The sequence below is a fragment of the Megascapheus bottae genome, chromosome 19 (genome assembly GCF_031878675.1).
Source record: "Megascapheus bottae isolate mThoBot1 chromosome 19, mThoBot2.hap1, whole genome shotgun sequence".
NCBI lineage: Eukaryota > Metazoa > Chordata > Mammalia > Rodentia > Geomyidae > Megascapheus > Megascapheus bottae.
Window position 1 is genome coordinate 14,096,716 of NC_143527.1, and position 22,345 is coordinate 14,119,060.

General features: G+C 37.8%; 1 protein-coding gene across 3 annotated transcripts in view; it reads right to left on the reverse strand.

The window, feature by feature from the left end:
- Positions 1 to 3,597: 3,597 nt before the first annotated feature.
- Positions 3,598 to 22,345, reverse strand: part of Rab27b (RAB27B, member RAS oncogene family) — a 117,715-nt gene continuing 98,967 nt past the window's right edge. For all 3 annotated transcript variants that reach the window (XM_090353058.1, XM_090353060.1, XM_090353059.1), the window contains 5 exons: positions 14,660 to 14,831; positions 12,989 to 13,074; positions 7,947 to 8,050; positions 6,614 to 6,737; positions 3,598 to 5,439 (listed from right to left, as the gene is read on the reverse strand). In XM_090353058.1, the coding sequence (XP_090209184.1) occupies positions 5,250 to 5,439; positions 6,614 to 6,737; positions 7,947 to 8,050; positions 12,989 to 13,074; positions 14,660 to 14,812 (657 nt within the window). In that variant the 5' untranslated portion in view covers positions 14,813 to 14,831 and the 3' untranslated portion in view covers positions 3,598 to 5,249. The remainder of the gene's footprint in view (positions 5,440 to 6,613; positions 6,738 to 7,946; positions 8,051 to 12,988; positions 13,075 to 14,659; positions 14,832 to 22,345) is intronic.

The following is a 22,345-nucleotide window of genomic DNA, read 5'->3' on the forward strand; positions in this document are numbered from 1 at the left end:
TCCATTTGGTTGAGGGTAGATGAGATGGCTTCTGCAGACTTTACTAATGAGGCTTACAGAGTGTCCATTGAAGGATAATAGTCATAACTCTCATAGCATCATGGAAAGGAAAAGAAGCAGTAAACTAAATGTAAGCAACTCAATCCAAAGATGAGTCCTTTGTATATAGTTTCTTTAACCAAATGATGGTACCCTTTTAAAAATAGACTGTCTGTATTGGTATGAATATTTGTATCTTTTATTAATGATCTTCTCTTCATATATGAGATTAGCAAATATCTCAGCCACAGACTGCTGGTATAAATGAATCTAAAGAAATGCTACCCCTCGAAAAATCATCAAGTGCAATTCTTGAGAGTATCATACTCATTATACAGAAAGTAGTCAAATATTTAGAACTATCCCAAATTTAGAGCCGGGAGTTTGGCCTAGTGATAGAGTGCTTGCCTAGCATGCATGAAGACCCGGGTTTGATTCCTTGGTACCACATACATAGAAAAACAGCTGGAAGTGGTGCTGAGGCTCAAGTGGTAGAGTGTTAAGCCTTGAGAAAGTCCAAGGACAGTGCTCAGGCCCTGAGCCCAAGCCCAGGACTGGCAAAAAAAAAAAAGAGCTATCCCAAATTTAAAGGACAAAAATGAATACTTGTTATTTAAAGTTTTATTAGCTTTGAAGCATTTGGGGCTTAACTGTTTTATTAGCACAATTCTGAGGGAATAAAATCTACTTGATACATACAAATGATGAAGACATACCTTCTGTAGGTGGAGTTATAAGAACTTGAAGCATTTTTTTCCTAGCTGAAGATCAAGCTTTGGCTTTCATTCCTGCTCTATGATTTAGTCAGTTTTTAACTCTTCTCTCCATGAATCCTGTTCATCAGTACCATTTTGGTAAGGCTGTATTAGAAATCTGTGTCTCCAACAGCAATTTTTATCAGTTCTATATTATAAGACAAGCAGCTTCATGGCTTTATAAGGCATTACGACACCTGAAATTATATTCTACATCCTTTTTCATGTTTAATATTTCAACACTCTCCCCAGAGATAACCTTGATTAAAGATCAAGGAGAAAAAAAAAGCTCATGGTGAATGTTTAGGCAATCTTTGGAAATATATATATATATATATGTATATATCATCATTAAAAATGATAAAAATAACTTTCCCCCAAATATGCAAACACACCAGACTTCTCTACAATATAAAACTTGGTAGTACAAACTGAAGGACAGACTCTCACTTTAGTTAATGTCAGCTCTCAGACTTTTTTTTAAATGTATTTAAACAAAACAGAGACTTGGAATATTATTTTGTTTGTAGTTTGAGTTTTAGAATGTAACTCTGAAACTGTTTCAATGGCTGACAATCTTTGCTCAAATGTTTGGTGAGACACACAAGGAAGAAATCATACAGATATCCTTTCTCAAGTGAGTGGAGATAGAGAGCAGTGTTTTGTGGGAACAAGCTTCTGAGTGATCTCCTTACACTGGTGATACACAGCAGTCAGTGCATGAATCTGCTTCACAACTTTGGTGACTCCCAGAAGATTCAATTTACAGCTAAACAATTTTGTATTTGTGACTGTTATTATTTTTTTTAATGTTGTTATGCCTTGTTTTCTGGTGAAGCTTCTCTTTCTTACACAGGGGAAAAGAATGGGCTGGTTAAAACCTGCAGAGTTCTTTTTTTTTTTCTATACAGATAGGGGACAGAAAACTCATGGTAGAGCCATTACACTGATATTACTATATAGAATGATCCATCTGGTTAAAAGTATCAGGTACAATTCTTATTTTAGATAACACTGTCTTTGACTTTTTTTGCAGCATGATAGCAAATATTTTGAAGCTCCTAGCAAATTGGCTAGAGTGGTAACTTAGTAACTTACAAGTTTAAAAAAAGTAAACTTCCAGAGAGACTCACAAGTTCAAATCCTAGGATCCAGAATTTTCACTGTGATTCATGACGTATGGCCAACATTGGACCCAAACAATTCTCCATTGTCTTGACTACTTTTAAAAATATGTTTTCAAAGGATCATTCTTTACTTCCACTAGAAGATAGCCTTATCACAGTTACAGCAGTCAAGTGAGGCCTCCACTGGGAGGGAAGGATCTCCCTATCCCAATCAGGCTTGTCCTCCTTTGCTGAAGATATCAGAAGAAGATTTCCTGTGATGGTGTCTGTTCAAGACCTTAACTTTAAGATGGAAGGAAATGAGCTTTGTTGCTAGAGACAAATTTGGTCAAAGACATGTGTGAGGCACTGCAGCAGGACGAAGTGCACATCTAATCTGTGTGAACCCTCCAGGAACGAATTCTATATCAGAAAAGAGTTCATGTAAAATTTAAATATTCCTTCTGAATATGAATGTATTTGGGACATTATCAGCCACAGGACACATCCTGGCTAAAACTCCGTGCTGTGGTGGAGAGAAAGAGACATGGAACTCTTAGATTGGTGTTTGCCGCAGCACCTCATCAGTTTGGAATTGTAAAGAGATTTATCGGGAGCTACTTCTCTAGAAGAATCACAGAAGGGATTTTTAACCATGGTTACACAGAATAGGAGACCAGATGTCAAATTGTACAGCCACAACATTTTTAGATCAAGTATTTATTTACAAGTAGAATAATATTTTAAGCTTCTTGTCAGTTATAAATTCCATTCCTCTTCAGATTCTAGTAACTGGTATTCTTACAGGCATAGTTCTGTAATTGTGCTGTCATCAACTTTTGCTATGTTCTACAACTATCAAATAACGATCTCAAAATAGATCCTGAAAATCACTCATTAGATAATTGGCAACGACAGGATCTTGTTACGTGTAAATCAATGCCATCACTGGAAAAATGAATAGAAAAATATATCCAAACAAATTACCTTTAACATTCAATATAGGCCAGGCATGCCTTATTAAGCACAGATAGGGAGCATCACAATTTGGAGCCAAAGAAATTGATAAAAAAAAAAACCCACATACACACACACAGCAGATCATCAAATTTTGACACAGTAATGGTGACAGCATTTCACCCACTTTCCTTCCAGTAGAAATACCTTAAATATGATCCAATGGGTTTCCATCTTTGTGGTACAACATTAAAATAGTGAAAAGTATTTGGGAAAAAAAAAACATAATTGAAGAGATTATCCAACTGTGACCAATCTAGGAAGCTGGCATGGTTGGTGCTCCACAAATGGGAGGGGCTGAGAGTTTACACTGAGAAGTACACTGGGGGCCAATCCCAGAAACGCTTCCAAATGTTTTCATTCCTGGCATATTTCTGGGACTAGCTTACCCTAAGAATGTTATAAACACTATTCCCCTTTGATTGGTGTTTTCCTGAAACTGGTTCAATACCAGATGGATGTTGGTAGAGAGAGAAAGAGGGCACTGGGCTTTTGGAGTTTCCATTGTTGTAATTAATATATACACCACATATGTAATGTATATACAAAATGTATGGAAAATTAGATATAAATGAAAATTTTATAGAAAGAGGAATCATTGTGTTAAAAAATGAAATGCTTACCATCAGCAGAGAAAACCTGAAGTACATTACCATTGTTACTTTGAAGTAGATGGGGACCATTGACTCGTGCCTGTAATCCTAGCTACTCAGAAGGTTATGTTTCCAAGCTAGCCCGGGTAGTAATTATCTCCAATTAATTATAGAAAAGACTGGAAGTGGCACTGTGACTCAAAAGGTAGAGCACTAGCTCTACCTGAACAAAGCTCAGGAGCTCAGGGACTATGCTTAAGCCCAGAGTTTAAGCTCCAGGAACAGCAAATATAAAATAAAAAAGGTATTTCAAGATGAATGGCTTGTGTATCTCAGAAACCAATACTAAAATCATTCATGAAATGACAGTTGTCACAATGATAACATTGTCCAATGAAGATATGTTCATGATAATTTTTAGAAAGAAAAAGGAAGGCAGCTTTATAAGAAAAAAAAATAAATAGATCACTTGTTATGTTGACATAAAATAAAGCTCTATCTTTGCCCAACCATCAAATATAGCTCAACAAGAGGCATTTCCCTTTGACAAAAATAAAAATATATTGTAGTAAAGAATGAGGTATTACCAATCTTTATAATGTTAAGATTCACAGTGACCACAAAATCCATAGATCATTATTCTAAAGCTGTTGGTTTGCAAAGTGATACACTGCATTTCTATAATTGGTTTAATAGCCAGAGATAAGTGTGAGTGGGGGAAAAATATGATTTAGACATTCCAGTACTTTTATAAAACAGAAGAAGGCCCATAACTACTAGCTACTTTTTTTTGTTTCAAGTCACTAGGAAGTTTACCTTTAAAACTTTTGAGGCTGTGCAAATTTTCTTGAATATCTTTTAAAGAGACATTTAAAAAGCATGGACGGTTTATTTTTCCTTGTGACTACTAATCAACATTTGCTAAGGAAAAACAAAATGTGAATCTGAATGCCCCCCAGATCAATTCCTAAATTTTGTTTGAAATGGGAATCTCTTAATAATGGAAACTCCCTTGACCCCAAATGCTGTTAGCTTTTAATTGGCTGGGGTGAAATTTGACCAAGTAACGCTTGCAAACATCTGTAAACTATCCAAATGTCATGTTCCCATGTTTTATTTTCCTTCCAGGCTATTTCTGTTATATTTTGTTATACACAGTCCTGTTCCTACCAATATGCCAATTATCAAAAATAAAAAATTGCATCATTACACAATCTTCCACATCCTTGTAAGAGCTTGACACTCACTCATTTATAACCTTATCAATAACTTAATCATTCCACTATAGTTTATTGTGTGGGCATTGTATTATTCTTAATGAATCACGTGGAATTCTTTATTGTGTATCCATTTTTAGCTAACATGTTTTCCCCAATGAATCATACACCGTGTAAGTAAGTCCAATAGTTTTTTAAAATGCTGTGTTCTCCCCTTAGTGACCCATATAAACTCACTGCTATTTCTTCTTGTGTCCTTTCATACAAACTTGGATTCTTTATTTAAAAAAAATAAACCTGAGAATCACCTTGAGAAATCTTTGATTTTTTTTTTGTTTCTGAATGGATTCAGAGGATCTGATCAATTTGTTTGACTCTTCTAGTTTCTTAAAATAAATGGCCTGTCAAGGAAAAAAAGACATACCCTTATGTATAGACTACTCCACAAAGATCTTGGGGGTTGCAATTGTTTGGGGGCAGTAAAATCTGGAAAAGGTTCTTGATTATCAGTCCCTAAATAGTCTAGCAGGCACATTTCCTTTCCACTGACTTTTCCCCATCCAGCTTTCCAGAATTTCCACCATTGACAGCGTCTGGGACTTGAGTTTTCTCCACACACTGCTCCATTCGCTTCATTATTAAGTCTAGAAGAGTTTCGACTGATTTCTCTACGTTCTGTCCAGTCGCTGCACTTGTTTCAAAATATGGTATGCTAGCATAGAAGAGGAAAAAAACGCATGTTTTCAAAAATGTACTTTTTCAATTTGGCAGATAAAATTGTATATATGTATCAAATATAGCCTGTTTGAAGATGCACATGCATCATGGAATGGATATATTTAGCTAATTAATAAATGCATTGCATCATCAGGTTATCCATTTTTGTTAATAGCAATCTATTTTCTTTGAGTTCTGCAGGAATTATAGTTTAGCATCTCTAAGCATAGTTATCATATTGTACATCAGAGTGCCTGAGTTTATTCTTGACAAATGCTGAACATGGATGCTAAGAGTTATTACATAAAATTTTACAGACCTGTAACAGGAAGAAATTAGAAAAAGATAAACAAGATGTATCAATGAATGACATAAAAAGCACACAGCAGGTGAGGACATGGTAAAGTCATGGTTTTTGTTGTTGTTTTGGTTAACAAATTAGAAGCAACCTTAATTTTTTCTCAGTGAATGAAAAATGGGTGGGTGACTCCCTAATAGTTGTAAATGGCTTTGGGGGACAAGGAGATTACTATAGGAAATCGGAAGTTGAAGGTTTGAATCTTATTAAAAAGAAAAAAGATAAAATGACAGGAAGAAAAAATATCTCTCAGTCAATGATTATTCATGTTTATTTCCCTTCTAATAAGTCATTTATAATAAGATTTAGAAACTGGACATGCATCAAAGAGAATATTGATATACATGTAAGCTGTATATATTTGGGATGTAAAATTCCAAGAAGACATAAAATTTGAAGCTCTGAATGAGAAATCTTTAGTAAAAAAAAAACCTGGCATATATAAATGTAGCTGCTTAAAAATAAAATTTAAAGTGATAAAGACAAATCATATACTGAAAATCAATTTACAATAAGCCCAGGCTGGTTTTCTCATAACCCTCAGTCCAGCTACATTGAGGGTACATTATGCATGAACAGCTTTATTCTTTAGACTCCCTTACAGAGACTATGAAGGCAGAAGCCCTATAGAGTTTAAGAACATAAGCATGGTCGTAGACTCCCTGGACTGAATTTACACTTGGTTTAAATATGGCCTTCTGGGAATTTAACATCTGGGTGGATGAGGCTTCATAAAAATAATTGGAGTATCTGGTGTCCGATACAAAGCTATGCAGTCTACGAGGTCAGAGTTCGCAGTGGACCCACTTACCTGTATTTCTCAGCCAGTTCCCGTGCTTGCCGCTCATTGACTTCCCTCTGGTCTAGCAGGTCTGCCTTGTTGCCGATTAATACTATATCTGGATTTTCACAGTAGGCATTTGCTTGCAGTTGGCCTTGGAGAGAAAACAGATGGAATCAGCAAGCCAGTGACAAACAAGGGATGGCAAATGACTGCTCATACTCCTGATTCCGAAAAGAATTGTTCGTGTGCAGTCTACTTGCTTGCTAGTAAAAATCAGCTAGTTTGCTTACTCTCCTCAGTCATAGCTTCTTCATTTATTAACTGAAGATGATGCATAACGAGCTATGGAATATGATGATGGCAAATAATAAGATACTTGAAAGACCTGAGTCAACACCTGTTTACCTGGGTCAGGAAATGCCCTCTGAGCTCCCCTACTACATCCTACTGTTGCTCAGATAGATAGAACTGGAGATAATAGACTTCAAAGTATGTAAGTTCTGCTTGTTCCATTAGGAGGCAGCTAGGTCTGTTAATTAAATTAATCAGTTAATTAATTGAGACAAGGTCTCACTATGTAGTCTAGGCTGGCCTCAAACTGGATCCTCCTAAGTTTTGAAATTCTAGGTGTGTGCCAACTCACTGGGAACCTAGACTTCTGGAATTGAGAGAGATGGTCTATGCGATCTATGGAAAGGAACATTTTTGAATAATTGCTTCTCATAGAAACAATGTCAAGGTAGGCATTTTGTTTCTATAGGAAATACTGTGTGTGTGTGTGTGTGTGTGTGTGTGTGTGTGTGTGTGAGAGAGAGAGAGAGAGAGAGAGAGAGAGAGAGAGAGAGAGAGAGAGAGAGAGAGAGAGAGATCGAGGCTGAATATCTTTCCATTCAAAATATCTGCACATTTAAACCATTTCTGATGGAAGTAAAATCCCTTGTGAACTGACTGACTCACATCCTGGGCCATCTGGTCCTATAGCTATGCTGTCTGGAGGGGGTTGATCCTCTGGTCTACTTAATCCATCTGTCCTCGTTATCAAGCACATCTCAGGTGTGTGCCCCCTGTGGGAAGATGTATTGGACAAGTAGACTTAATGACTATTCATTACAGAAATGAAGACTTTAAGTGTAGTTGCTATGGAAGGGACATAGCCATCTTCTCAAGAGGAGTGCCAGAGAAAGAATTAATTCCAAGTGGCCATAGGTAATCTATACAATGACCACCACTCTGAAGGTAACATAAGAAACAGCAAACTCTTGATTTTCCAGAGTTTACTATGTGCTGTATCTCACAAAGCAAACAAGCTGAGGGCTATTGAGTCCCCAGGCAGGCGATATACATTACTCGGCCCACTTACTCATCCAGTTTCTGACATTTAAGAAGCTCTGTTGATTGGTGAGGTCAAACATTAATAAGAAGCCCATGGCATCTCTGAAGAACGCGGTGGTGAGACTCCGGAACCTGCCAAGGAAGCACAGAGGGCCGTGCTGAGAATTAGTACGCTCACTAGGCTCACAATACAAACAATGCCATCGCTCACGTACAAGTATGGCCGGCCAATTTGGCTCATCCCACAATAGGAGAGCGAGAGGGAAGTCAACTGGTGAGGCAAGGAAGGTGACTTAGACAAAGAAATTTTGTTGTTGCTTTTTGAAATGACCACCTCCTGGTCATAGCATTGCCACACTGTATGTTTGTAACATCTGATCACAGACTTCAGTACATAGCCTCATGGGAGCTTCTTTTTCTTTTGCAGTCACAAGCATCCTGAGGTCCACAATTAAAATATAAGCTATTTTAAGGTCGGGTGCCCATGGCGCACGCCTGTAATCCTAGCTACCCAGGAGACTGAGATCTGAAGATCACAGTTTGAAGCTAGGGTAGGAAAGTCCTTGAGATTCTTTATCTCCAATTAAATACCAACAAAGTTGAAGTGGAACTGGGACTCACGTGGGCAAAAAAAGACCAATGACAAATACACACACACACACACACACACACACACACACACACACAGTTCGAACCCTAGGACAAACACACACACAGGAAGGAAGGAAGGAAGGAAAAAAGGAAGGAAGGAAAGAAGGAAGGAAGGAAGGGAGGGAGGGAGGGAGGGAGGGAGGGAGGGAGGGAGGAAGGAAGGGAGGAAGGGAGGAAGGGAGGAAGGAAGGAAGCAAGGAAGGAAGGAGAAGTCATTTTTAGAGCAGAGGTTTTAACTTCTACTTTTCAGCATTTCTTGTCTGTACCCAGAAGAAAACTTGGCACAAAGTAGCCTGAAAAATGAATGTGTGTGATCACATGAGGAAAACCACATCTTGGGATTCTCTTGATGGGAAAGACTTTGGTGAGCAAATTCTTTTCAAGACATTCTTTTGGAGAAAATTGAGCTTCAGTCTGGCCTGCAGGAAAAGGATGATATGTGAGTGTTTGGAGGAAGAGTAAGACAAAAGAGTGACTTGGTGACTGCAGAAACAAAGTGAGAATATGTGTGTCTATTGGAAGATAGTGAAGAAGTGAGATATTTCCTATGCAACGTGAAGACATTCCTTCCTGGACCGCTTCCTGCTTCCCTTCCCATCATCAGGGAGGCTGAAGAAATGCTAAGATCCCCTGGAACATGAGACACGTACACAGAGACCACAGAAGGCTTGGCAGTTGCCTGGGAGTTTTCCCAAGGGCACACATTTGAAATAGGACGGTATAGCACTTTCTATCCTGAATATCCTAATTTTTAGAACTCTGCTTATTTTGTAGCCCTTTATTTTGGTTTTCTCAGGGTTCTATTCCTGACCTCTCCTTTTATATGACGTATTACAGATCTTCACCTGCTTCCTTGGCTCAGTGATAATTTGCCTGTTGAGTAGCCCCACATTTGTAGATGTACACCTTTATGCTTTGTTTTGTTTTGCACTAGTGTGCCTAATTACTTGTCTGTTTCTACCTGGAAGAAACTCAGAAGCCTCCAAAGTCATACATCCAAATACAAAGTAGCCCCTCCTTCTTCTTCCCCTCTCCCCCATCCTTTGCTCCAACCAGACCTTTTCTCCCTTTACCAGCTGTGCACTAGCAACCTTCACATCTCGGCTCATTTCTATCCATCTACCCTATTTCTGTGTTAGTTGCAGACCCATTATCTCTTGCCTAGATGACTTCAATAGCTTTCTTACTGAGCTTCTTTCCTATGTCCAAGTGTGTTTGCCTCACCCAGCCTTCCTGTGGGGGGGAAATATATATATATATATATATATTGACCCCTAATAACATTCTAAGTATTATCATGGCTCTTAAAATAATACCTGCATTTCGTAGGAAGGATTCTAACCTCTGTAGGAATGGATCCTTGCTCAGCTGTCTATTCACCTTCCTCTCTTCACTGCCTACAGGCACACTGCTCCTCTGTTAGTTCTTAGGAGGGGAGAGGGGATCGTGGGGGGGACGAGAGTCTCACAAGCTGTGCTTCTGTGGACCTCTTCATATTAATGTGCCTTCTTCCTCCAACTCCTCCTCTAGATTTGACATCACTCGTAGTCCTCACTCCGGCGTCTCAGTGTGAACAGAATCACAGCAGAGGAAATTCTGCTTCCCCGAGGCATCCTCCTTACCGTCTCACTTCCTGACTTTTGTTCCCTTGTTAGTAATGTTTTAAGGCTACACTGCAGTTAATTATTGGTTCATCTTCCATCCTAGCCTCCAAGAGGAAAAGTGATGTGTGTTGAATTTGCTATCCGTTATATTTTCAAAGCACAGGACATGTCATGTACTTAAAAAGTACTTTTTGAAATGGAAGACAGTAAAACATAGAGACTAGTGAAAACTAGTTTTATAAATATTGATGATTTGAAGTACTTCAGGGAGAAATACAGTTTGGATACCAAAGACAGTGAAAAACAGATAATTTAACTATTATTCCCAAAGTAGAATTTCTTTTGTAGGGCATTAATTACTATTTAAGTAATCAAGACCAAGGAATTTCTTCCTTTTTTTTCTGGATATGCTTTTGTCATTGCCAGGAGTGCACAGAAATTACAGCTATTTTTATGGAATAGTTCTCTCTTTGGAAACTAGCTGTAGCCACAAAATTGTCTCTTAATTGTAACAGTGATATGGCTACAAAAATTATTTTGTTTTCTCTCTGTGTCCTCCCCCCTCTCTCTTTCTCTCTGTGTCGCAGTCTTTCTCTCTCTCGCTTCCTCCCTCCTCCTTTCTCCTTCCCTTGACCCCCATTTCCTCCCCCATCTTTCTGATTTGAGGACAATAATACATTATTTCCTTATTATTTCCAACAACACATCAGAAAATCAGTCACAAATGTTCTGTTGAAGTTATCTGATAGGGGCAATCACATTTCACATGGCTTGGATATTTATTTGTGGAGTGCACTTATTCCCTGTATCCATCAGCTGGGTATGCTTGTTTCCCCCCATGCCTCTCAAGGGGAAGAGAGATTGATCCCCCGGTCCTCCCACCCCTCCCCATCACATTCTGTCCAGTGAACAAGCAAGGGTGAGAAAAAGCTGGGAGCACAAAAAGAAAGCAGCCACCACACTGTTCTTTCTTGCCTACTTGGCACTAAGGCCCTGCCATGTATCTTTTAGGTTTATGGAAGGATTGTATGTTTCACTGATTGCCCCATATTACCTTACATGATCTGCACTGCCAGATGTCCTGAGGCCTAGGGCTGAGGTGTAAACCACTGTTTATCTTGTTGCTTAGCTACACCATGTACATATATCTAGATCTATCATAGATAGATCTAGATACATGGATGTATACATTATATAGATATAGATATGAAGAATTACAAATTCTGTATGCATATAGATGTATGTATATGCATGCAGAATTTCTAATTCTTCAGAGATAAATAACTCACATGTTACTCAGTCCTCCCCGTTCCCTCCAGTATCACAGCTGTCTTAAGGGGATAAATGAGAGAAGTCTGCCATCGTGCTAGGCTGACATAGCATGTGTGAGGACATATGGGAGCCACGTTTTCTTCTATTACTACTTCAAAAATGTATTAACTGGGTCTCTAAAACACACATCTTTGTGACAACAAAACTGACACATGAACAGAGACTCTTGTGTGGAAAGACTTAGAAGATCCAGCAGTGTTGAAGGGTGTGTGCAAATGGAATTCACAGTCAAAAGAGCTCACAGAGAGGGCGCCGCGCCTCTCCTGGCATTTACACTCACTGACAGTGAGAACATTTTGGATGCATTTCAAAACCAGAAGTGTTTACAAGCATAAGCATTTTCTGACATATGATATAGAACATGGAGGTATGTGCCTACTAAATGGCATCGCTGTTGATCTATTGTGGGTTTTTAACATTCAATTTAATATCAAAAAGCTTTATTAGCTTTGAGTCTTTAGCAATTAAAAAATCATAGACACCCAAGAAATACATCTTTGGAGAGCGATGGATTAAAACCCTGGCTTTAAGTAACTCATACTACTGCATACTAAGTATCTGTTACTTCAGACACGGCAGTAGAGATGAGCCAAGGGCTCTCCTAAATGCAGCCTACGGTTTTGTTAGGAGAAGATTACAAGTGAATGAATGCAGAGTAATTTGAGATTAAAAACAGACGTGCATTACTGCAAGTAATATACAAATGATTGTGTGACTTTAGGCTGATAGAATAAAGGGTCACAAGTACCCAGAATTTGTTTCAACTGGGGTGCTCAGACAGAGATCCTCAGGAGGGAGCACTGGAGCCCAGAGCAGTGAAGGCAATGTTGGGGAATCAAGATGGAAAAGGATGGCAGAGTGTGGGGGAGAGGGGGGCTTGCGAGTGAGCAAACCACCTAGCAGAAAAGGGCTGAGCACCCCTTCTTCAGCCTCCTCTTTAAATGTCACTTGTCATGACTAATTTCTCATCTTCAATCAAGAAAATCTGAAGCTATTTCTTACTAGATCTAGGATGTACCGAGGCAGATTTGCTTGAATACTGATTTCAGTTATCTGCCTCAGCCTCACAATATTAGATATGGTTAACAAGAAATCATTTATATATATTTTTATATGCTAGTCCCGGCACTTGAACTCTTACGCTCCTGTTCACTCTTGTTCTGCTTAACTGTTCAAGGCTGGTGCTCAGTTACTTGAGCCATGCCTCAATTTCTGGCATGGTTACTTGGAGGTAAGCGTCTTTCCGATTTGTCTGCCTGGGTTGTCTTTTGAATTGGAGCCCTTAGATCTCAGCCTTCTGAAGAGCTAGGATTGTAAGTGTGGGTCACCAGTGCATGCTTTACTTTTCATTTCTGATACAAATGTCTATTTCAAAATCAGGAATAGAGTTGCTTATCATTTTTTGAAGCTCATCGGTTAACACGCATTTCAAATAAGTTTTTCTAAACCATTTGTAGCTAGTAACAAAGGAAAGTCCAATTACCGCTCTTGTCCTGCTGTGTCCCATAGCTGAAGATGTACCTTAAATGCTTTCCCTGAAGAGCCATTTGGACTGTGTGCATTGTAAACCTGAAGACAAATGAACAAACAAATAAATAAAAAAAAACCACACGATCCTCTTCAGTTAATATTGCTCTGGATTTTGTCAACATTTGAATTCCTCGGGTTCACGCAGTATGTTTTTTTTCTTGATTACTATAATCAAAGTTCATAGTGCAGAATAAATATTTGCTCTATTTTTTTCCCACAAGCATCACACATATCTCACTTTTAAATGTCAAGCACAAGTATGGTTTTCAACACAAGCTAGGCATGCTGCAAACTTAAATTAGACACCTTCTGTCACTTCCTCACGGTGGTACAAACATCCGATTTATGATACAAGTTCTAAGTTCAAATACCAACTCCTCATTTAACCTCTCTGAGTCTGTTTCTTATCTGCAAATTGAAATTCATGATTCTTTCCTACCTCCCAGAGGTATTGAAAACTTCATTGAAATAACAGGTGGGAAATAAGTTTTTAAAAACCAAAATATGATTTACAAATACATGCATTTCTTTTCCTATGAAATGGACTTTCAAAATTACTTAGCTATAAACCCACAATTCTGAATGTTCCATAAAAATCAAATGAATAAAATGTACCCACGTAAGTTGACTCTTGCCATTTCAAGCCTTCCTTGCTTAGCTATTTCTTCGTTGTCTTTTTTAGATAAGTTTAGTGAAAATATTTTACAGGGACATTTTTGCAATGGCTTATACTTAGATTAGTAGGGACCTTGCAGAGTACAGAAGTCAGGACAATTCTGGAGTTGTTAGCAGCAAGTTTGCTAAAATGATTTTATAATGTCTTGGCTCTCTTAAATGGTATAGAGAAGACCTATAGTTTCCTAGGCAATGGCAATCTAGTGAAAAAATTTTCCCCCAAATCCTCAAAGAATGAGTAGATTTATGTCATCAACTGGAAGCTAAAGCCATCTTGGCAGTCAAGAAAACCTTGGTAGCATGAAATCTGGCCAAGCTTCTGTGCCTATGTTACCCATCTCACATGTCATAATATCCTCCTTCCTGTCATTAATGTCTAGCATGGGAGAAGGAAGTGGCTGTGATTCTCACTTAGACTCCTTCATCCTGGGAAATAGCATGGGTTAGTCTCACATTCTGTTCATACTAAGCCAGTGATTGATGGCTGAGGCTACACATAAATAAGACGGCAGCAAGAACTCACAAATCTCTTGTTCCAGCAATCTGCCAATCATACATTTTTTTAACCCCTTTGTCAAGAGTAAGGAAACGAACACTGGGCATTCTTGAGGAGTTTAACCCAAATCAAAGAGTTAATATTTCTGGATTCTGAGACACTCAAACTTTGAAAGATTCCCTAAGAATTCATGCAGTGGGGGAGTCAAATAGATCCTGAAATCATTTGTTTCAGTTGTCATGCATATTTTTGAAGACATGAATTCATGTCACTCAACATTTTTTTAATCAAAATGTTACTGATAGTGTAAACAGTAGTAAATAAGATTCCAAAGTTAGGTAAGTTCTATGTGACAAATGACAGACACTTTCCCAGCATAATAAACACAATTCTTAATTCTTATTTTACACTAGGGTATTTATAATAAGATTAAAAGTATGGTTAAAAACTTACCACACGTTTTTCCCGGAAATCTATCCCTACTGTAGTGATGAATTTGGGATTGAATTTATTATCCGTGTATCTGTAAAGAAATGTTGTCTTTCCCACCCCCGAATCTCCAAGAGCCAGCAGTTTGATCAGATAATCATAGTCCCCGTCTGTCATAGTGGTGGTCTTGGTAGGCCTGAGTGGGAGAGAAAGGATAAGCATATCAAGATTAAGGCTGATTTCCTTTGCCACTTCCAGTATAACATCTATTGAAGTTACAGAGTTTAGAAAAAAAATCAAATGTCTCTACTGTGCCAAATTTTGAATTAAGTTGATCAAAGCAGCTTCAGGGGTGTGGTTACATCTATCATTCCACTCACTGCAAATCTTTTGACATCGTGTCACTTGCTATGCAAAAATATGCAAAAATATCTATTGCCGCAGCAACTGTAGAACTTAAATGACAATGTCAGAGACTTTTGTTTTACCCTTGGTTTTGCTCCTTGGATTAGGACGACGTTGCTGAGAAGAGGAGGGGGTTCCACGAATAAAAACCCCAGTACAAGAAGTATAGAGAGTTGGGAGACACTAAAATCATGTGACTCATGGAGATGGAAGGACTTTTTGGTTTAAAATTTTAACAATTAGCATGACAACCATTAGAAACACTGATTTGAAATCAATTCAAAAACAATGCTAAGAAACAACAGAACCTCCATTCTCTGTAGTCAGATCTGTGTGACTGCATAGTAGTTCATTTTCTAAGCACAGAGAGAAAGGCAAAGCTGTTGGGAAGTAAGTTACAATTATTCTGCTAATATTTCTCCTTTCTGCAGAAACAGCACTTATCCTTTCTTCCAATGCACTGATCCTTCCTGATACAGATATATTTACTCTGTAAGCTTACAGTGACTATAAGAGGTCAGGATAAGCTTAGAGCTGATGCCCAGTACACTTTTAAGAATAGCAAAAGATGCATTTGAAAGACACTGAATGTTTTCACTGTTCAGTTTAGGAAAGCCATTTTCTGTTTGTTACAACTGTTTGTTTCACAGGTTGCAGAAATGAGTTTGTTTTATCCAATGTAGAATAAGGCCTGTGAAGATTTTTTTCTAGAATAGGAAACTTTATTCTCATTATTAGATAAAATAAGATTATTTCCACAACTTTGAAGATCCAGAAAAGGTTTCCTTCTTCATGATTTTTTCACTGATTCAAAGTAAACTTCAACTGTAGCCTATTCATATATAAGGACATCAGATGTGTCTGATAATATTCTACGAATAAGAAAATGATATAATGTTCATGAACATAAAGTGAAATTGAAACACTTTGACCTTATCAATTTAGGTAATGAAGCAGGGATGCTGACTCTAACAGGCGTCCTCTTGGCCACATGGTGGGTGATAGGGTATTGGGTTTCACTGGTGCCATCTTGTCTTCATGGTGGAGGCAGGAAAGTCCCACCTCAGGCATGAAGGATGTGCCTGAATTCTTAGACACACAGGTGGAGACTTGGACAAGGGGTTGCTGGACCTGCCTGTTTTGGGTCTCAACTCTCAAGCTCCCTGTGACCCAGCCCCCTGACATGTTATTTAGGCCCTAACCAGCTAAGGCACTGGGACACCATTCCCTGTGTCCTGTGTCTTGTGTCCTGTGTTGTATTTCCCCTTCTGTCACCATGGCATCCCACTGCATCTCTCCATCTGGTTTGTCTGGTTTTTCTTTCCTTTACAGTTTTCACAGCTCAGTTTCCTGACAGTGTTGAGTGTGTTTGCTGGGCTGCAGGTCTTTGTGACAGAGTCTGCCTGCATCGGCCAGCTTTGCAATAAAGACTCCCAATTAGATCTGTCAAAATGTGGCTTCTCGGTTTTCTTACCATACAATAATAGTAAGAGCCAAAGCTTTGAAGCTTTTAAGGTTTTATATCTTTGAGTAAAAAGAAATTGATCAAGGAGATTATGTTGTATTTCAAATTCTGTATAATTATTAATTAGTTGAGAGTTGCAACACATAAAAATTCTTAGATTTAGGGAGGAAAATGGGGATCAAGACATGTGAAAGGGTATCAATGTATGTGAATTAATGCACCCTCTGTCTGGCAAATATCATGTAACCCTTTTATTAATTACAATAAAAATATATTAAAAATAAAAAATAAAAAATTCTTAGATTTGAACCACATTCCTGCTAAATTCTAGCAGGACTGCTAACAAATGTCTCCTTCATTAGTGAATGTTTTTGGAGGTAGGGTATTCTAAGAACTGCCACTACATACTTCTTACCCTTAACTTTACCTCCCCAAGAATTCATTTTTACACTGAGAAGGAATTTCAGAGTGGGGTTTTGCTGACTGTGAATGTTCTCTTTTTCTTGCTAAATATTTAGTCAAAAGTATGATCATTGCTCAGGAATCAATGTGTAGCAGATAACTAGACTTTCTTAAGGAAAGTATACTTAATGACTGATTTGGAAATCTTGGAAAATATCTCCATTTTGTGACTGCCTAGTGTCTAGTGTCTAGTTCTAAGTCTGGCTGTCCTCTGAATATCTCACAGAGACTCTGTAGTTGAAGATTTTTCTTTTTCCAGTCCTTTGCCAAATGACTTGCCAGAAGAGATTGTTGACAAAGTGTATGATGCCCGCCTACAAGGACAGCCTATCATTGTTATCGCTTTGCCATCTCTCTTCCCCAACAAATTTGCTCATATGAAATTGTTCTTAAGGGTGGAAAATAAGATGATTAGGATGGGTGGGGGAGGGAAATGGAGACAAAAACATAAGAAGGGATATCAGTGTGGAAGAAGTAATGCACCTATATGAATGCACCTGTATGAATGTAACTGTAACCCCTCTATACATTATCCCAACAATAAAAAAGGATGGCAAACACTTATACGTTCATAACAAAATGTAATAAAATTGTTAATTCTCTCAGAAAAAAAGGAAGAGTTCACATTTATTCTAACCCAAATGAGAGTAACTAAAGCCAAATTCTTCCCTAGGCACATGCCTTCCTGGTGCAGGTAAAACGGAAGCCACTTGCTGTCCAAAGAGAAGATAAAGTTGGAGGATAATGTGGTTCCGTAAGGGGAAAAATGAAAAGGATGCATCAGATATTAAAGTTTTACTTAAAGTTAAGTAATATGTTTATAACAATATTGAGGAAGGTCTTGTCTTGAGACAGCCCAGTAAAATACCTTCCGTTCATGCCATTTAATGCAAAGATAAAAATAAAAACTCATGCCTTGTCATCCTAGTTACTTGAAAGATGGAGAACTGCAGGATCATAGTTTAAGGCCAGCCATGGCAAAACTATTTCCGAGAACCCTTCCCACATCAGAGCTAGGCATAATGATATGTCATCCAAGCTACAGAGAGGTTGAAAGCAGAACTGCACACAGGTTCAAGCTAAATAGTCCATGACAATCATCTCAGGGGAGGGAAACTGGATGTGATGGTGTGCATTCGGTAATGATGAAAGCCTAAAGCAGACTGACTGCAGCTTACACAGGTGCCAGAGCTCAGGAAAGGAGATCATATCTTAAAAATAACCAGTAAAAGAAAAAAAAGAACCAGGGAAGCAGGAGTGACTCAGAGGTAGAGGACCAGCCTAGCAAATGCAAGGCCTCACATTCAAACCTGAGTACCACCAAAGGAAAAGAAAGAAAGAAAGAAAATGAAAAAGATGCAATTGCTAATCAAGCTCCTGACAAGCATGAGTGTACTTAAAAGTTAAGCATGAACACAACACAATACAATATAATTTTGCAAGACAGAACATGACTGATAAATGAGTCAAATCATTACTCTGTTTTAAATTCAAACAACTGGCTTTTCTGAACAAAATAGTCAAAGAAGACTAAGAAGACCAACCAGTATATAATATATTATATATATATTTTACATATAAGACATATTATATATATTATGTCGCAAGGAGAAATCAGATAGGAAGGGAGAGATGTAGGAGGACTGTACTAGAGATTATTCCTACGTGTAGAATGAGACTATTAAATACTTGCCAATTATATGACCTGCCATGTATTCCTGACTGGCAGCCAATTATCCTCTGGTATTCATGAATAAGTCTGCCTAGGGCTGCCTCCTAGGCTAATATCTAATCAGGAATGAGCAATGCAAGCTACTGGGGATCAGTTTCACTGTGGTCTATACTACTTCTTTCTATAGACGTTGGGATGTGATACTCTGTGTCACCTGGCACTGTGGCAACCCTTTATTTAATGTCTTTAGTATTTTTTAACTTGATAGATTAAGTTGAGTGTGAAACAGTTCACCTTTAAGTTCCTTTTGAAAACTTAGCAGCTCTCCTCCCCCATCATCTCTGTCTGTCTGTCTGTCTGTCTGTCTGTCTGCTTTCTCTCTGTGTGTCTCTGTCTCTGTCTCGTCTCTGTCTCTCTCTCTGTCTCTCTTTCTCTCTGTCTCTCTTTCTGTCTCTCTCTCTCTCTCTCTCTCTCTCTCTCTCTCTCTCTCTCTCTCTCTCTTTCTCTCTCTCTCTCTCTCTCACACACACACACACACACACGTTTTGTATATTGTTTTAGTATTGTTTTAGTACTATGTGATTTTCTGAGCTCTAAAATCGTATGACCCAGATACTTTATCTTGAAAACAAGAGCACCACAAAGAAAAATAAAACATCAGCCAGAGTTCTTTTTTAAGCACTGGACTACCAAATGATCTGCGTACAAGTGCAATAGCTTTGCCTCTTCCTGACCCAAAGTCTGTGGCTTCATACATTCTCAGTTGTATGGATTTAAAAAGGAAGCACAGAAAATAAAAATGAGATCAACAAAGAAAATAAAAAAGAAGCAAAAAAAGATGTGATCACAATATTTCCCAAATATCCAGAGTCAGCTCTTACCACTGTTACAGAGCCACAAAGACTGAGAGATATGGTAACAACAATGCCAATCCCAGAACCCTTTGTGGAATGGAAAGACCTGGGAAAAGTAAGGACAAGGATTGAAACACATTGCACTCAGGAGGCTCTGCTAAAAAAAAGTCTTAAAGGTAGAAGAAATCCCCAGTCATCATGGGATTCATGGTTCAGATGAAGAGTCAGATGCAGAGAATACATAGGAACTTCAGGAATGACAATTTGTTTCTAATTAAGGAAAATTCAGTTTTGTTCACTATTACTAAGAAATCAGAAATGTGTCAGATAGGTACGATGGTAAAATAATTTTTATTTTGTGGGGAAAGAGAAGTTTCTTCATTACAGTGTCAGGAAGATATTCTAGAATATCTTAACTGATTCTTGCCCATAATTTCTTTCCAGAGTCCAGTCTACACTCTGCTCATTCACCATAAATATCATTAATGAAGAGACTTCATTTCTTTTTTCCTCTGCTGGAATCACAGAGTCTAGCTCAGTGGCCCACTACATATTTTTTGAAGTAATAAATATATTTAAGCCCTTTGAAGGCAATGTAAAATGTCGTGATGATTGAAATTAATCTCCAGAACAATTAATAGACATGATGTCCCTCCAAATTCATTCTTGATGAGTGACCTCTGTCGATTAAATAGTTACCCTGGTACTTTTCCAGACCTGGCTCTCATTTCTATTCTAAGCTGTACAAGAGGCTAGAAATATTCTCAGAATAAAATATTTATGTCTTCAGTAGAGCTATTTCAAATAATTGGAAAAATCAAAGCACTAAAGGACTCTATTTTTTTTGAAGATGACATGTTTCAGCAGAAAGACTATACAGAGTATTGGATTAGGTCAGGACTCAGAGAACAGGGCCCTTGCAGGAGAGGATTACTTTTCTAACAAACATGTCTTCTCTGTATGGCTCTGAGGAGCCATGATTTGCACTCAAGCAGAGACGCTATCAAGAGCTCAGAGATGCATCAATGACTTCTGGTCAGATGGGATTACCCAGGAAGACTTGTGATTTTTCATAATCCTCAGAGTAACAAACAAAATGCCATGCAAGCTAGGACCTTGTGACTTCAAATAATGAAGTTAACAGAACCAACTTGACATGCTTAATGCAGTTTGAAAAGTTTAGGCGGGGGAGGGAAATGGGGACCAAGACATGAGAAAGGGTATCAATGTTTGCAAAGTAATGCACCTTCTATCTGGTAAATATAATGTAACCCTTCTATTAATAACAATAAAATATATGGAAAAAATCATAAGCAAATAAATATTAGTGATATTGCTTTGTATTTGATGCCAATCATTTCAATAGAATAAAGGTATCAAGTGCAAGATAGACAGATGTTTGCTATTTCTGCCACAGTCTTTATTTAATTGGCTATGTAAGGGTACAGTAAGTATATTTTTAACTGTGAGATTCTCCTAGCAATTCCTTGACTGAATGATAGCTCTAGGGTGATTCCCATTCAGGGACCCTGAAATATTGCTTTTCTTAGCCACAGCTAGGTGCAGAAAGTTAAATAAAATTATGGATGGCAGAATGATCAGACCTTTGTACCCACGGAATAAAAGATATGGTTCTGGCCAGAGATAATATCATTATGTTTTTTATTTAATATATCTTATTATTTTTGTTATTCTTATTAGCAGCACTGGGTTTGAAGTTAGAGTCTCACTTGCTCAGTTTGTTAGTTTCAGCTGACACTTTACCATTTATGACACACTTCCAGCCCTTCTTTTTTCTAGTGAATTTGAAGCCTTGTAGAATTTTTGGCCCAAGCTTGCTTTGAACCATGTTCCTCTAGCTCTCAGAATCCTGAGTAGCTAAGGACATAGGATACAAAGAAAATTTAAAGACAGGTGACCTATACAGCAAGACACTTTGAAGACAAAAATAAATGAAAGAATCGGCTGGGAGTTTGGCCTAGTGGTAGAGTGCTTGTCTAGCATGCACAAAGACCCGGGTTCGATCCCTTGGTACCACATACATAGAAAAAGGTCTTGTACATAGAGGTGGTCCTGTGGCTCAAGTGGTAGATCAATAGCCTTGAGAAAAAAAAAAAACCAAGGACAGTGCTCAGGCCCTGAGCCCAAGCACAGGACTGGCAAAAAAAAAATTTAATCAATATTAAAAAAAATCAACACTATAGATTTGACTCCATCACTATACAAATCTAGCATTTTTATATAAATGATAGTTTGAGCATAAAGTTTAGTTTTAAATGTAAGGAGTACAGAATAATTGAAAGTAATGATTTAAAAAGAAAAACGCTGGAGGGTTTATAATTTCCAATTTCAACATATATAATATACAGTAAATGAATCAGTTCAAATCTAAATAAAGACATATAATAATCAAATAGAATTTATTCATAAATGCTTGGTTCTAATATTTATGATAAGGGTGGGTGATAAGTTACTTCAATAAGAAAAGAATAGCCTTTTAAACATAGATGTTAAAATATCATATAGAATATTTAACTCAAAATGGAACATGAAATAAAACGTGGAGCCAAGAATATGGAACTCAGAAGAAAACACTAGTTTTTCTGACTTTAGTTAGGGTGTGATTTTTCAGGTATAACATAAAAGTGACAAAAGAAACATGGAACTGACAAAAAAAGTGCAAGACAATCTTTATAGTTGAAAAGACACCATACAAATGATAATGCAGCCCTAAGACTTAGCAAAAAATATTCATGTTTTATGTATCTAATAAAGAACTTATATTCAGACTATACAAAGAACTCTGAGTACTCGGTAATAAAAAAGACAACATTTTTAAATGAGCAAAGAGT